The sequence below is a fragment of the Haliotis asinina genome, chromosome 6 (assembly GCF_037392515.1).
Source record: "Haliotis asinina isolate JCU_RB_2024 chromosome 6, JCU_Hal_asi_v2, whole genome shotgun sequence".
NCBI classification, from domain to species: domain Eukaryota; kingdom Metazoa; phylum Mollusca; class Gastropoda; order Lepetellida; family Haliotidae; genus Haliotis; species Haliotis asinina.
Window position 1 is genome coordinate 30,433,849 of NC_090285.1, and position 17,289 is coordinate 30,451,137.

At 43.7% G+C, this 17,289-nt stretch overlaps 1 protein-coding gene across 1 annotated transcript in view; it reads left to right on the forward strand.

Moving 5' to 3' along the window:
* LOC137286965 (acetyl-CoA acetyltransferase, cytosolic-like) overlaps positions 1-17,289 on the forward strand; it is a 56,064-nt gene that overhangs the window by 11,639 nt on the left and 27,136 nt on the right. The window contains exons 5-6 of the mRNA XM_067819023.1: positions 6,825-6,968; positions 7,809-7,931. Of these exons, the coding sequence (XP_067675124.1) occupies positions 6,825-6,968; positions 7,809-7,931 (267 nt within the window). The remainder of the gene's footprint in view (positions 1-6,824; positions 6,969-7,808; positions 7,932-17,289) is intronic.

A 17,289-nucleotide genomic window follows, 5' to 3' on the forward strand; every position in this document is an offset into this window, starting at 1 on the left:
CAGGATGTAATACTGATGAGGGGTCCTCTTGGAAGTGTTAGTAGCATCAATAATTTCACTCAGTAGTTTATCGTCTTCTTCTTTAGAGATCAGGACTCTCTTGTTCTCTTCATAGGTTTTGTACAGGGACTGTCTAAAGTTTTCTTCAAACTCCATTTTGCAAATACATGTATGACTAACATTGCAGAAAAACCTCTTTTATATCATACAATCATTAAGTTGTTTTATTTAAAGAAACTAAAAGATACATTTTTACTTCAAAGGTGTCACCCACAAAAAGAAAACATCACATATTCATCAAAAGTGCATGGGAAATCTTGCACTACTTCATCCGAGATGTTGTTATTACAATCTACTAACAAGCTAGTGGTGTCACACACAAAACATATACAAAAACATTTAAACTTGCAAACAGTGTCAGGGATTATGTCTCTTCACCTAAAACCAGGGAATGTGTATAATTCCTGAAAAGTTCAGGTGTTGTGTATATTCCCTGAGTGAATCAGACATTGAACTGATACAAGTTAAGTTTGATGCTAAGGCCATTAGAGTGCAGCTCACATGATAGCACCTGGTCTATAATACAAACACAATAGAAGGGCTTGGATACTGATTGACTTTGACTGGACAGAGTGGACTAGACTGATTGAAGGGGACAAGCAGTTGACTACAGGCAGTGGCCACAAGAGGATGTGTCATGTGATTGAGAAAATAGATAGCTGAATTTTCATGGTAGCAGAGCGTAAAATTCACTTTAAGGAGGATAATGGCTGTGAATTTTAAATCACCACCAACATTGAAAGAAGATAGTGTTTATGAAGTTTGGAAAAATGAGTTGAATGTTTGGAGTCTTATGACAGATGTAGTGAAGAAAAGCAAGCATTGGCAGTTACTCTCACACTTACTGGTCAAGCTAAGGCTAAAGCTTCGGAGCTTGATGTGACAGATTTAAACAGAAAAGGAGGATTGAAAACCTTACTGAAAGCACTTGACTCTTTGTACAAACAAGACGAGATGGCCTTGGCCTATTCTACATACACCCAGTTTGATAGCTATCGTCGAGCATGTGGGACAAGTGTGAATGAATATATCACTGAATTTGAGATAAGAAATGGCATGTGCAATAGATACCAGTTGGAATTTCCTGACTCCATTCTTGCTTTCAAACTTCTGGATTGTGCAAATCTTTCAGTTAGAGAAAGGCAATTGGTTCTAACAATGGCTTGTGATAGAAAATTTCAGACAGTAAAAGCAGCACTAAAACAAATATTCGGTGAAAGCATCAGTAGTATATACAATGACAGTTCTGGACCACTTTCAAGAAATGTCTCTACAAAGCCTTATTTAGTAAATAAGGCTTTGGTTGGGTCATTAGCTCTTGCTACTATTACCCCTACTACTTAACGTGTGTTGGAGGTAACACTGTTCCGTACGGTACGATCAATAATTCTTCTCTTACAAACCCCCTACCCGGCCCATCCCTCAAGTAGTACAAGTTAGGTTCGTCGGCTTTCATATCCACTTTATCTATGTTGTAAGTTTTGACTGACCATATAGGATCGGTGGCTCGCTTACGGCTATCACCCTCGTGTTCCCCCGGCTGGTATAGATACATTACCCCTACTACTTAACGTCTGTGCCTATGTCACGTTTATATCGATGAAACAGTTTAACGTGAACCGCCTACGATCTCTTTGGTGTTCATAATAAAGGCTTGCTGGGCTTTTTGTATCCCCTGTTCTATGTACTTTTTTTTCTTGTCCTCACTGATAGCAGACTTACGAGACTTGGATCGAATATCTTGTTTCATTCCGTTATATTTTTTGAGTTCAGAGAGGATTGAACGAAACTCCTCTTCTGAGATCTTACTATCAGAGAGTGCCGTGGAAATACGCTCACTCACTGTGTTGAGCTTTGCTTCGGCCAGAACCCTGATCTCGTCGTGTTTCAATGCCTTACGATTAAGTCTGCGTGATACTAACTTAAGCGCCAACCCTGCCAACCCTGCCACCCCTGCCGTTATTTCAATACCTAGCACTATAGGTGCAGCCACGATGGTAGCCAACAACCCAACACCTGCCGCCCCTAGTCCCATGCTGGTTGCCATAAGGGTAGTGTCAGCCCCGTCCACGATATTGAAAGCTCTATTGTACTTCTTACATAGTGCTTTCCGCGTGTCACGGTCTTGTTCTAGTTGACGTTTCACATCACATAACTGCCTCAAGCGGAACCCATCTACGGTTTCCAACGTCTTCGCTACTTCCTCTACGACTGGGTACAGACCCATCCTATAATATATATTATGAAAGATATTTTAATTGTGGTTCAGTTAATAGTTTATCAATGAATTTGAAGTCTATAAGTTCTAGACTACCACTCAGGGTAATAGGTGAGAGGCTAATAGACTTTTCAGTTGTAATAAAAACCCCAAGGAGGTTTATTAAGTGGTTTATAGGACCCGTGGTATCCTGTTGTATAACAATACGACAATATTTGCCTTTGTGTATGCTATACCAGTGTATTGACACCCCGGGTAAAATTTGGTGTACTATTGGGGGGTCTCCATTGTCTGAATACTCAAAGAAGACTTCTATGATGAGTGTGAAAGGGGGGAATATTCCATCATGATTACTAAATGTTAATTTATTTTCGAATGAAGACGTTAACCTATTTTTGTTAGTTCTTATTAATTCCCTCTCCGGAATGAAATCCCCGACCCAGATACCGTTGTTCCTAATCTTAGAGATACGCCCCAATTCGGTTAATGTGATATAAGGTGAGGTGAGTGTTAAGTTGATCAGCCATTTGGGCTCTTTAAAATCTGATAACGACATCCGTCTGTACACGTTGTCTTTGAAGTGCAGGATGTATAATTCATCTTCCTCACCAAGCTGATCGAATCCCTCCGTATCTCCTAGGTCGTTAAGCGTAGTGTTGGGACGATGACTGGTCATTGTTATACTATTTACGATATAATTTCCAACTGGTTTTTTGATAATAATTCCGGGGTGAACTTCATACCCATGAAGTGTATGTTGTCAGGCAGGAAGATCTTGGTTAGTGATATCTTGTTTTCCAGGATCACGTTGACCCCCTCCAGACTGGTGTCGGCTCCAACACCCACCCGCACGTAAACGTTGCAAACTTGATACTGGTGTCGTTTCACCTGAGCTGAGCGCTTGTTTGGCCATCAGTATGCTAGGGAGATGGCCACCCCTGGAAAACGATCGACTGAATGGGTCACGAGGTTACCCAAGGTGGTGTCGGCAATCAACCATGAAGTCACCCGTCTCACCGGTAAGAAACCGGCAGACGCTATCAAACTAAAATCAATAGTTGCAGAGTCGGCCGCTCCATTGCGTGGGAAGGAGAAACAGATACCAGATAGGGCCCTAGTGAGGTATCTATACCAGCCGGGGGAACACGAGGGTGATAGCCGTAAGCGAGCCACCGATCCTATATGGTCAGTCAAAACTTACAACATAGATAAAGTGGATATGAAAGCCGACGAACCTAACTTGTACTACTTGAGGGATGGGCCGGGTAGGGGGTTTGTAAGAGAAGAATTATTGATCGTACCGTACGGAACAGTGTTACCTCCAACACACGTTAAGTAGTAGGGGTAATAGTAGCAAGAGCTAATGACCCAACCAAAGCCTTATTTACTAAATAAGGCTTTGTAGAGACATTTCTTGAAAGTGGTCCAGAACTGTCATTGTATATACTACTGCATCACAACTTGCATTATTTCTGAAAATTTTGTTGATATAGAAAAAGAAACAGCATACATGACTTAAGAAACCGGAAGGAAACTGATGACCTGCATGGATCAAAGACAATAGTGAAGGAAGTCAAGAAACTCCAAATTGGCAGTAATATGCCCTTGATGACACTGACGACACTGGCTCAGATGTGAGAGACTGTGATGTGAACAGAGTAGACTGGATCAAGGTCAAAAGTGGTCAAAGCATCTCATACAAGCATATGGATAGTGGTGAAATAATAAAGGCCAAAGTGTTAAACAGAGCGAGTAAAGCTACCAGAAAAAACAAGTCTTGGTATAATATAGAGCTTCCGGGGGAAAACATGCAAGGTGTAAGGCAATCTATTGACTTGAACCAAATAAAAAGTCTACAAATTTTGAAGGAGTCTGATGAGTGTCATACGGAATCAGCAGATGCAGCACAGACAGACAATAGTTCACAAGATGAAGTTCTCATTACAGATGGTATTTCATGGACTGAAGTCAAACAAGCAGAGTTATGGAACTGGAAAGATAATGATGTTTATGAAGATGTGGAAAAAGGCAATCAGAAGATGCTGTCAACACGTTGGGTTGGTACTATGAAGGAAACAGAAAATGGAATTTTGCTGAAAGCCAGACTTGTTGTGCGGGGATTTGAAGAAAACAATGTTTGTGACGTTGAGAGAGATTCTGCTACCTGCTCAAATGAGTCCCTGAAGGTCGTGTCCACGGGCAGTTATGGCCGAAAATCAATGGATGCCTAGGTCAGTGGACATCAAGACAGCATTTCTGCAGGGCCAAACAATACTCAGAGACACCTTTGTTAAACCACCAAAAGAATTGAGATCTGACAGAGTGTGGAAGCTGAAGAAAGGTGTATATGGATTAGGAGATGCATCTCTTAAATGGTATGACAGAGTGAAGCAAGTGTTCACAAGTCTTAATGGACAAGTCTCTAAATTAGATCCTGCAGTTTTCCACTGGCATAAAGATGATGGTACATCGACTGGCTTGCTGGCATGTTACGTTGATGATTTTATTTGGAGTGCAAATAAAGAATTTCAAGCTAACATTATTCCAGCAGTCCATGAACAATTCAATGTTGGAAAGGAGCAGAGTCAGATTTTCTAGTATGTGGTAATTGAAGTGATATGTGAAGAGAACAAAATAGGATTCAGGAAATCAGGAAACAGACCTATGCAGACAACTTGTCATTCATTGATGTGGAGAAATCAAGAGCCATGAAGAAGGAGGAGGTTTGGAATGAAGAGGAGGGGCCTTGTACAGATCAAAAGTAGGCCAAATATTGTGGATTGCTAGACAGAGTCGAACTGATGTGTTATTTCAAGCTTCAAGATTGTCATCCTGTTACAAGCATGCAAAAATTAAACATCTAATGGAAATAAACAAAGTCATCAAACAAATCAAGGTAGAAAAGGTGAGCTTAACATATCAAGAACTATCAGGTTCAGGGATGGAGCTTCTAGTATACAGTGATGCAAGTTTTGGCAATCTCTCAGGTGAAGGTAGTCAAGGGGCCTACATAATTTTTATTTCCAATCTGAAAGGAGAGGTGATGCCAATCTGTTGGTACTCAAAAAAGGTCAGACGGGTGGTCCGAAGCACCATTGCAGCAGAGACGTTAGCTATGGCAGATGGTGTTGATATGGGTGTATTCATATCCTCACTATACACAGAGATAAAGAGTGGAAAAACAACCCCACACCATGCTCCCATTGGTGGCTATCTCTGACTGCCAGTCTCTCTACGACAATCTGAAGTCTACCATTATGCCAACAGAGAAAAGACTAAGGATGGAGATAAGTTCAATCAAAGAGATGAGGGACAGCGGCTTAATCAAAAGAATACAGTAGGTGGACACAAAACATCAGCTCCCAGACTGTTTGACCAAGAGAGGGGCATCACCAGCAAAGCTGCTTCAAGTCCTCTGTGATGGGCAGCTTTGCAGCTCTGCTGTGACATGAAATTTGGATTTTGACTCTGTACAAAGTTTTACTCAGATTCCAAATTGACAAACAGAGATTTATTATACTTATATGGGACTTGGACTCCTACCTTCATGTTCCTGAACTTGTATATAAAAACATCAACATTCATGCAGATAAAGTGGAATTTGATCTTTTCAGTTTTGGATTTAAAAAAAAATGACTAAAAGAAAGAAAAGAGGGAATTTGATACAAGTTAAGTTTGATGCTAAGGCTATTAGAGTGCAGCTCACATGATAGCACCTGGTCTAATACAAACACAATAGATGGGCTTGGATACTGATTGGCTTTGACTGGACAGAGTGGACTAGACTGATTGAAGGGGACGGGCAGTTGACTACAGGCATTTGCCACGAGAGGATGTGTCATGTGAGTGAGTAAATATACAGCTGAATTTACAGAACATATTACCTGAAATTTTCAGGGATTATCCATATTTCCCTGACTATACATATACATGCCAAATGATTTGACATAGTTGTAGACATAGTTGTTGACTCTTTCATGAAGGGTATTTTGCCATTGCAGTTGATATAGATGACTTTGTTTTCTTTTTCATGCAGCCTTTGTTGTGATATCCAGTTCCTCATTTTGAATTCCCCATTAGGTTTTGCTTCGTACAGTTCACCTTTAATACTAGACTGTGTGTCCCTATGTTTAGGGGTAAATACATTTCATGTCATTCATTTTCTCCCTGGTTATAAGTAAACACCCCTCTTCACCTTATTTCATACACCTTTTTGACATGAAGTAATCAAAGAGTGTTTTTTATCAATATATCATATTTTCTGTGTGCATTTTCTTTCGGAGAAGCATTCAATGATGTGTGTGATCCAAGGCCTCATCACATTGACCTTGCATTTGACATCAAAGCATTTGATTAATGTCATATATAGGATTACACTTTGGTAGTAAACTTGAATTTGTACTTTACTAAGAAAGTGTAGTCCCTAATATGACATGTTATCAAAGCATTTTTTCAAAGAATGAAATATTGAATACTAAGTAGAATCTGGATTTTCGAAAACCTCATAGCACTGATGTCAGAAGTAAGACATGAGTATTTGTTTCAGCTGAAAATGTAGCGAAGCAGTGGGAGATATCACGTGAGGCCCAGGACACGTTTGCGCTGGAGTCCCAGTTGAAGTATGAAGCCGCCCAGAAGGCAGGACACTTCGATGCAGAGATTGTTACAGTCCCGGTGAAAACAAGGAAGGGTGAATATTATGTGTGACACACCAATGCTTAGGAAGGTGCTATATGACAGTGGTAGCTGATCTCAGTATGTGTTTGTTAACAAACCATTTGGCACTATATGATATTCATATGCAGGCTTACTTTGGTACTAAAGTGGCAAATTACAAATGCCATTATATAAAGATATTATTACCCTTGTGTGGTTTCCTTTCATAAGCATCATGCATAAGAAACAACGTGTATGCTTTATGCATGTGGTTTCATAATACCATTTGTCTTCCTCACTGAGGGCATTTACAAAGGGTAAAAAAGTTTTCAGGTCTGGCCTCAGGACTCATGTCAGGACTAAGACTTGAATGTGTTTTCCTCATTTCTCTTAGATTACTTTTTCTCTGTGGGTTAACCATTGATGCTCAAATTTCATGTAATATGAACCAAAACATTTAAAATAAATTCTGTTTTGTTATGTCTTCAATTGTACAATGTATTCTATTTCGGTCTCTTTCTATCTCAGATTTCTCTGACAATCGGTCTGAGATTACGGTCCCTAATTCAATACCGTATATTATCACTGATTCATCTCTCTATTATCCGGAATCTCTCCATGTCGGATCTCGGACTGAAGTCTCAGCCGGACAGACTAATTTACAATGTAAACAAACCCTATAATCCCAACTGAGTATGATAGATAGACAGCCTGCCAATTAGCGGTAAACTCGGCCCGACAGACTAACTTACTATGTATGTTGTCAGGGTTGTGAGAGATATCTTGAGACATCGTGTGAGTCTCATAGAGAAGGGAACTGTATTACAGTTGTGTTAGCAATACACCAGCCAATCCTAGGTCCCTCTGTTTGCAGGTGTGGAGGAGGTGAAGAGAGATGAGTACCCTCGCGCAGGCTGTACACTAGAAGGTTTCGCCAAACTCCGATCATGTTTTGTGAAAGATGAAAGTGGAACTGTAACGGCTGGAAATGCTTCAGGTAGGAACCAGGCCATAAGAACTGATCTAACCTGAAACCGTTTGTTGGATGATGATGCATGTTCACATCTGCAAATTTTGCCAACATTCTCTTGAGAGAATTCAGCTGTCATTACTACTTGCAATACAAATATATGTTGTATACAGTTAAACTAGCATCCAAACATAACACCACCAAATAATTTTCTGGTCTTTAACAAAACTTGAGCAAAATATGGCAACACGAAATATTTTTCACTTACCTTACCATAGGTCTATAGCATATTACCTCAAGCTTCGCTTAACAGGAGATCTGACAGAGATGAATTGCATTCAAACTTGACTGGCTACCTCGCAATCACAACGTCAGGATACGGAAGTATCTGGATTTACTTACTGCGCATGCACGCCGATTCCTCAAAAACTTCACTTTTACTTCAAGCGTCGTCTGAGACAGACGGTTGTGGATTGCTAAAAAATTTTTCACGATCGAATAAAGTGATAACTTTTTCGATACTTGCTTGTTTTTTTCCAAGAGTTTTGGAGTTGGTATGTATTTTGTCTATCATTGTGTCGATTTTACATGTAATTGTAACTTTTTACACGTACCTTGCGTGACACGTCATCTAGTCTTTTTGTCTTGTCTTTTTTCGTGCATTTACCTCCGTGTGTTTCTCGGATGGTTATTTGTTACTTCAGGGCACTTATTTTCATTCTTTGATGCCCTCCATGGTCAGGATTATTCATTTTATTGCTTTGTGCAAACTAAGGTGATAGTCATTTCACTTGTCTATTGCACACATGTAGCACGATGTGTGGCGCGGTCCATTTTATGTTGAGGGGGGTTTGGTTTCCACCCTGTTTTATCAGAGTGTTATTTCGCTTTGTTACAGCTGTTGTGTATGACACGACATTTTTGTCAGATTTGCAAGAGTCGTAAATCCGGCAAGGATCCCCACTCTGTTTGTCTGGATTGTGCGGCAGTTCCCTGCGCCTTACGTCAGAGGTGCTCTGTTTGTGCGGACCTCTCTCCACAAGACTTCAAGACCTGTTTAGCAGTCATCAAAGAGAGAAGGTCCCAACAACTTAGGAAGATATCCAGATCCCCAGCGTCATCAGTGGGCTTTTAGACTGTCTCTTCCCGGCTCGCCGGAGAATCTACCATCAGACATCCCTTTGTCTCTTTTGGGAACGCCTGCTCTTCTCGGGACGTGTCAGAGGCCTGAGCCATCGCAGGTGCCGAGATCTGGCACAGCGCCTGCTCTGTCATCTATTCAGCTTTCGGTGCCTACGCCTACACCGTTGCCTTCCACTCAGGCAGGGGGTTGGGTTGATGTGACAAGGACAGACGCCCTTGCTCATCCTGAAGTACAGAGGATTCTTCGGGCGTTACTGAGGCCTACCCCCGGATTGACGCCAGGCGCATCTAACGCGACACTGGCTCAACTCAGCTTGGGATCAGACTTGGTAGCTTCGGCTAAGAGCAGAAACGGTGGTCGTGCGTCTGCGCCAGTGCATAGTGGTGCACCCCAAGCCAGACCTACTGTGAGCAGACCATCGTCTGGATCAGAGGTGTTTGCTTTTGGTATCGCCAACAATGTGCCTTGGGATAGGAGACATTCAGAGGTTTCTGGTGGTAGGAGATCGCGATCTAGGAGCCCTCACAGTAGTTCATCGAGTGCTGGCAGACGCCGACGCTCAACGTCTAGATCGCTGGAGCGCCGTGGTAAATCTACTGTTTTGTGGACGGCAGATGAAGAACAGTGCTTTTCCCCTGACTACGAGGAGGATCCAACACAGCTTGAGGATGATGAGGGATCCTACTTGCCTTTATCTGTTTTCGATTGGATCGCCGATAGGCTTCTGGACTGTCCTTCGCTTACGTCGAGTGTTAACAATGACAAGGCTATTAAGATTGAGCCGGAACTGTTGATCCCACCTCACCAGATGGTAGCAGATGCTATTTCTTCACTCAATGAGGACTTCGCTAAGTTGTCGCTAAATGCAACCATAAGGGCGCCTAAGGTTAAAAAACAGGATTATAAGATTCATGGATTGGATTTTGCTGATTCGGGCGCACGACTGGACGAGACTATCAAGAGGCTATCCTCGTCGACGTCTTACAAGGTGCAAAATTCGAGGCTGCAAGCTATCGATGCTGAATTGCGATGTAGTTTGAAGCCGATTTCGGCATTGGCTTCATCCACTTCAGCGGCAGCAGTAGATCTAACAGAGAATAATGAATCTAGATTGGAGCACTTGTCATCGCTCTTTGTGTGGCAGGGTAGAGTCCTGCATGACTTGTTGGGCCATATTAGGACTGCGTTGGCCATGACCACTGTGGTTCGCAGGTCTGGATTCCTATATGCTTGCTCGTGGCAGGAGGAGTTTAAGAAGAAGGTGATAAGGGCACCTTTCTCCTCCCCAGTGCTCTTCGGGGACGCTATACTGGAGGTATACAAAGAACATGCCGACCTCAGAAATACGGAGGTCTGACTGTCAGCTTTCGAGGCGCTATCTTCTGCCTTTCCTGGCAGGTCTGGATCGCAAGAAAGGGGCAGAAGGCGCTACATCCCTAGGAGGGAGACGGTCAGATCAGCCTTTTGCAGGGGTCGAGGCCAGAGATTTGCGTCCTCTTAACGCCGCAGACCAGCTGACACCAACAGGGACGCTACCGCCACTCCAGGCAGAGGGAGAGGCAAGCACCCCTATTCAAGACGTTGAGGGCGTTACCTGTCACGACTGGTACCTCCCGCCACCAGCCATGCCAGTATTCCCGACACCAGTAGGCGGGAGACTTGGAATCTTCTGGAGGAAGTGGCCTATCCTGGGGGATGCGTATGTAACCGGAATTTTAAAACTTCCGTTAGTTCGACCCCCGCCGTTAACATCATGCCCAGAGGTACGCATGTACTCGGAGTCGCAAAGTCTGCTGTTGAGGGACAACATCGCAGTGTTGCTGGGAAAGTGTGCCATCGAGGAAGTACCGGCCCCACACCTCTCACCAGGGTTCTACTCGCCGATCTTCCTCGTTCCCAAGAAAGACTGAGACAAGTTCCGGATGATACACAACATGGCAGCGTTCAACGAGCGTTATCTGATGGAGCTGCCACATTTCAAGATGATCTCCCTGAACAGCTACGACTCAAGTTGGCCTAGGGTTCATGGCTGTGCAGCCTGGACATTCAAGATGCATACCTACATGTCCCGATCTATCCGGCGCACAGAAAGTTTCTCAGGTTTGTGTTTGAGGGTCACCCATTACCAGTGGCGAGTCCTGCCTTTTGGCATATCTACTGCCTTGTGGTTATTCACCAGGATCACAACTCCCATCACTCGCTATCTGCACCTACGGCAGATAGAGTTCGATCCGTACATCGACAACTGTCTCCTCAATCAAGGCGAACCTCAGTTTCTACGCAGACATCTGGACTTTGCCATTCGTCTGCTGGAGCAGCTGGGGTGGCTGCTAAGCGGGGAGAAGTCGCAATTGCAACCTACCCATAAGCTAGTATTCATCGGGGGCTTCTTCCAGACGCAGCTCGATCGGGTACGGATTCCGCTCAATCGTTGGGAGAAGATTTCCCGTTTTGTGGTGAGGACGTTGTCAGAGCCTTTACGCCTAAGAGAGTGGCAGGCGCTCCTGGGTCTCCTCACGTCGGCGCAGGATCTGAAGCGCAGGGGACGTCTAATGCTGCATCCACTACAACGCTTCATCCTTCCTTACATACGAGCAGACGACATTCAGACATGTCTACTACTTCCGGTCCATCTCCACAAGTACTTGCAGTGATGGACGATCCAGTCGAATGTCTGCGAAGGAGTTTGTTTGAGCGAATTCGTGCAGGATCACGAACTGTTTGTAGACGCGTCGCTCCAAGGATGGGGGGGGCGCACTTAGGCGACCAGACCACCTCGTGGCTGTGGTCCAACGTAAAGGCAGGTTGGCACATCAACAACCTGGAATTAGAGGCGGTAATTCGGGCCTTAGGTCATTGGGTACCACTTCTGCATCAGTCCAATGTGCTGATCATATCAGACAACTCGACTGTGGTATGGCTGATCCGGAAGCAGGGTACAACAAGATCCAGGTCCCTGCTAGATCAGATGTTCCTACTGGCCAGCATGTTGGATGCAAACAACATCGAGAAAAGAGCCCGACACATTCCGGGTTGGAGGAATGTGTTAGCCAATACACTCTCTCATCCAGGAAAGCCGTCTCCAACCAAGTGGATGTTCCACCCGGAGATGTTCCATCTCATATGCGACCCGTGAAGGTCACGGGGTAGAATAGGCCTTCAGCAACCCATACTTGCCATAAAAGGTGACTATGCTTGTCGTAAGAGGCGACTAACGGGATCGGGTGGTCAGACTAGCTGACTTGGTTGACACATGTCATCGGTTCCCCATTGCGCAGATCGATGCTCATGTTGTTGATCACTGGATTGTCTGGTCCAGACTCGATTATTTACAGACCGTCGCCATATAGCTGGAATATTGCTAAGTGCGACGTAAAACTAAACTCACTCACTCAATCACTCACCATCTCATATGCAGAAAGCATGGACGTCCACTAATAGATCTCTTCGCCACAAAGTTCAACACACAACTCCCGGTTTATGTGTCTCCAGTACCAGACCCAGCAGCGTGGGCGACCGATGCTCTATCCCTGTCATGGGAGGGGTTAGATGCTTATGCCTTCCCACCCCCAGTGTTGATGCCAGCGGTAGTGACGAAGCTCAAATAGACAGCGAAGATACGCCTGCTTTTGGTCGCGCACTGGTGGCCAACCAGGACGTGGTTTCTGGAGTTAATCCATCTCGCAAGAGGAAGCCCGCTCCAGCTTCCAGAGTGGGACCGACTGTTGCGTCATCCTAAAAGTCGGCTGTCGCATCCGGACCCAGTGTGGTTTCATCTGTGCGCTCGGTCCATTTGCAAAGGACGTTAAAAGCCAAGGGTTATTCATCGCAAGTGGCAAAGATTATTGATAAGGCGCATAGACCTTCTACCAGATCACTTTATGATGATAAGTGGTCTACCTATGAGAGTTTTTGCACCCAGAAATCGCAGGATCCTCTTACAGCATTGCCCCAGTTTATAGCTGAGATTTTACGATACTTGCGCTGCTCGAAGAAATTCAGAGGAAGCACGATTAGCACCTATTTGTCAGCATTAAACACGGTACTGGCTGTGAGAGGTGACAGAAGGGTTTCTAAGATCCCGGAATTGGTGGCGATGTTGAAAGTGTTTAAGCTGGAGCACCAGAAAGTCAAGTTTCGCCCTCCAGCTTTGGACTGGAATGTTGTACTCCAACATTTGAGAGGTCGGCCATGTGAACCCTTGGAGTCAACATCCTTTGACCTGCTTACTAGAAAAACAGTTTTCTTACTGGCCTTAGCTACGGCAGCTAGGGTCAGTGAGATACATGCCCTGGATGTGATTAGAGTCTGCTTTGAACAGACCGGACAGGGTGTAGCACACCTAGGACTTTTATGGGATTTCCTGGCTAAAAACCAGCTGCCAGGCCAGCCAGACAGGTTGTTTTCTATCCCGCCTATTTCATCTATAGTCGGGCCAGAGGATAGAGCAGAACTATTACTGTGTCCAGTCCGGGCGTTGAAGCTGTACATTAGGAAGTCCGCACCGCATCGAGGTACTAGGAAGAGGTTGTTCCTACCAGTCTTGATGTTGGCTACAGGGGAAGTTAATAGAAACACCATAGCGCTCTGGTTGAGGCAGACTATTCTAGTGGCGTATGATGCTCAGAGTCTCCCTCACCCGACAGCTAATAACCCTCATGAGATCCGGGCATTAGCATCGACCATTGCTCTGCACAGGAACTGTTCAGTTCCCGGTATCATGGCCGGATGTTTCTTGAAGTCTTCAACTGTCTTCGACAGTCTTCGCTAGTCATTACCTGCATGACTTAGCAGTAGCGGACATGGAGGGACTGCATTCATTCGGTCCGCTAGTAGTTGCTCAGCAGGTATGTTGTTCTTACCATGGTCTATAGGGGTCTTGTACTTACATGAGATAAGATACTGTACCCCTCCAGTGGTTAGTACGTGACCCGCTACTCTGATTCTGTTCCAGTTCCCGTTTGATGATGAGGTGATGGTAGATGCGTCCCACAAAAGAATCAGTAGTGGTCCATCTACCCCGAGGCATATGTGGGAGTTATTACACACTGGCGGTCCTCGGGAATCCGTCAAAACCGTCCAGGCTGTTGTATCCATATGCTATAGACCTATTGTAAGGTAAGTAAAAAATTTATTAAAATCTAAATATTTTAGATATTTAAATACTTACCTTGCGATAGGGCGGTAACTCCCTCCCAACGCTGGATGCTCCTCCCCACTTAGGATTCTTCAGACCAGGAAGTAAAAGTGAAGTTTTCCAGGAATCAGCGCGCATGCGCAGTGAGGAGATCCAGATACTTCCGTATCCTGACGTTGTGATTGCGAGATAGCCATTCAAGTTTGAATGCAATTCATCTCCGTCAGATCTCCTGTTAAGTGAAGCTTGATGTAATATGCTATAGACCTATGGTAAGGTATGTATTTAAATATCTGAAATATTTAGATTTTAATAAGTTTTATTGTAAGCAGATGCAATTATTCAGCAACAGTATTTAATGGATAACAAGAAGGAAAATGACGCAACTTTTGATGTAATGTATATGAATGACTGTGGGGTGCATTATCTAGTACTGTAAAAGTATTATATATCACGCAGGTTTTATTTTCGTGCATTTCGCGCAAAATATTTTGACTAGTTTGAATAAACCTTCTGTTCATTAACTATACACACGCTTGCCTCTGAGTTGTTGCCATAACATATCGAGTTAGAGGCCCGGAATCTATGGGAATGTTAAAATTGCGACTGAAAAAGAATCAAACTTACTAGTAACTGTCGCTGTAATGGATTTCCCATATCGTGCAACGAAAATAATTAATGAGCCCATTCCTGTTGCAGAATTACGAATTATAGCGAAACCAGTAATGTGTCTTGAGGCCGTCATTGAAATTGGTCACATGTTCTATTTGACCAATCATACAGAGAGATGGTTTGGTACAAAACAGATTACCATGAAACAACTCGGAAAGAAATAATACAGCAGCATTTTATTTGTTCATTAAAGTTTTATAGAAGTTCATTAGTACTCGTCGTTGATAGTCAACTAACATATCAGCACATTCTCAACAACCCAGATGTTTGAAATCACAACTTCATAGACTATAGCAGTTCATTTGCTAGTAACTGATAGTCAATTAACACATCACTTTCACAGCAAGCTGCTCTGAATGAGGTCCTTCCTCTTGGACATAGTGTCAAACGCCTTGATAACCCATTGTCCATGAAGGGGCTTAATGATGCTGGTCCTAGTATCATCATTGCCTGCATTCTCTTGTTCATCAAGTTGTCGCACAACTTCACTGGAATACCATTTGTGGAAGCACCGTTTGATTTCATCTTTGAAATTCTTGTTGAGTGCTAGGTCAAGTGGTTGTAGCTTGTCAGTACTGGCAGCTGGGACATAGAGGAAACGAATATGTTCCTCTCTTGTATAAGTTCATGTAAACTTGCCAGTACGATGAGCACGGTAGACATCGAAGATACACAAAGCCTTCTGGTTGGGACCTAATCCCAGCTGTTTACGTGTTTCTACAACATAGGGGTCAGTGATTTTGTCCATAAATCTGAGCATGGATTCCTCTGTGCTCCAATGCGATGCCGTGTGTGTGATGTCCCATTCTGCTGGAAAGTAGACCTGTGATCTGTCGCTTGTCATCCATGCCAGAGATGGTCACCTGCTTCATCCCACGTTCTTCCATTGTCCAGTCACCACCAGGAAGGAGAGAGAGGCCAGTCTGGGCCCAGTTGATGACTAGGTTATTGCGGATGGCATTCTGGTCAATGACATCCTGAAAACGATTCAGGAAGTCTGTCTTGATGTCGGTGAAATCAGACGCCAGCTCAACATGTCCAGCGAATTCTTTCAACACAGATTTATGACGTTTTCTCATTATTGTCAGTCACTGCAAGCAATGTTCTTGTGTTAACAGCACCACCAGACAATTTTGTTTTTTTTCACACAGTTCTTAATTTCGTCTTCGTATTGACCCAGCTTTGGCCTCTGACCTCGGACGGCCTTAACCAATCGGCATGGAGATTCCGCTGTGTTACTGCTGCTTTGCTGTTTCAGGAAACTTGCTTTCATACTACGGACAGTAGATTCATTCACTTTCTTCTTCAGTTCACAAGAGAACTTACAGGCTGCCTTCATAACACCAATCTTCATACGCAGCAATTTTCGCCCGTATTTCGGGATCGTAACTGCTGTATTCCCCATGTTTTCTTTCACGGCATGATGGGTCACTTGACACGTCACTTGTTGCCATTTCATCTTGGAGTTGATCTATGGCAGCATTTGCAGTGATTAAGACTTTGGCCTCAGTCTCATCTTTGCAATCATTTGGATCTAGAAGTCTAGGTGTCTTGGGGGTAGGGGCTTTCTTTAGCCACATTCACAATGCCATCATCAAATCGTCAGAATTCAGAACATAACACTGATGTGTTTTTCAGCGCTCTATATAGTATACCATCACAATGTGTCACTTCCTAAGTTCTTAATACTTCTGTCAGGTTAAGCCACTCTGATTGTTTTTATTGCTGTTAGTGACGGTGAAACAGACAGCTGCCAGTTCTGTCAATTAATGATTCCGCAAATAATTAACCTTCGCGATGTAGTCTAATCTGTCAACTCTGTGAAATTTGCACCAATCGAATATAAGTACGTTTACAGTATTTGATCACCAATGCAGAACTGATTGGGAGTTTTTACAACTTTCTGGGCAGCACATATTGTTCAGTACTGGGATATGCCCTAGTAAGGTACATTGGCATGAAGACCAGGACTGCGGGGTCGTTTGGCCACAGTCTGCCTCCTGACTGAATGTCTGATGCTGTATGTCTCAGTGACATATTGCTTCCTCAAGTGAAACAGTCGTATATTCCGGTTCTCTTTTTGGATAGTGACCTTCAGTATACCACTCTTTGGCCTGTCTGCAGTACTGCCAATCTGTCATAGATATGTTACAAGTCTTCCAACAGTTGATTGCAGCATCCCATGGTCCTAGCCACTTGCTCTTGTGTGTGATCTATCTGTAACATACCGATTGCTCTCTCCCTCTGCTCAGGTGTTAAACAAGGCATGTTCCGGTTGTCCATCGATTAAAATGATGTAAAAGAATAAACCTGGTTAACGTTTTACCCTGATTTGACTATGTAACTATGTGCACAGTTTGTTTTATTTGTGTGAATTTGTGGGAGTGGGGTGTTCACAAAATACAAATACAATTGCAACTGTCCTCTGGGAA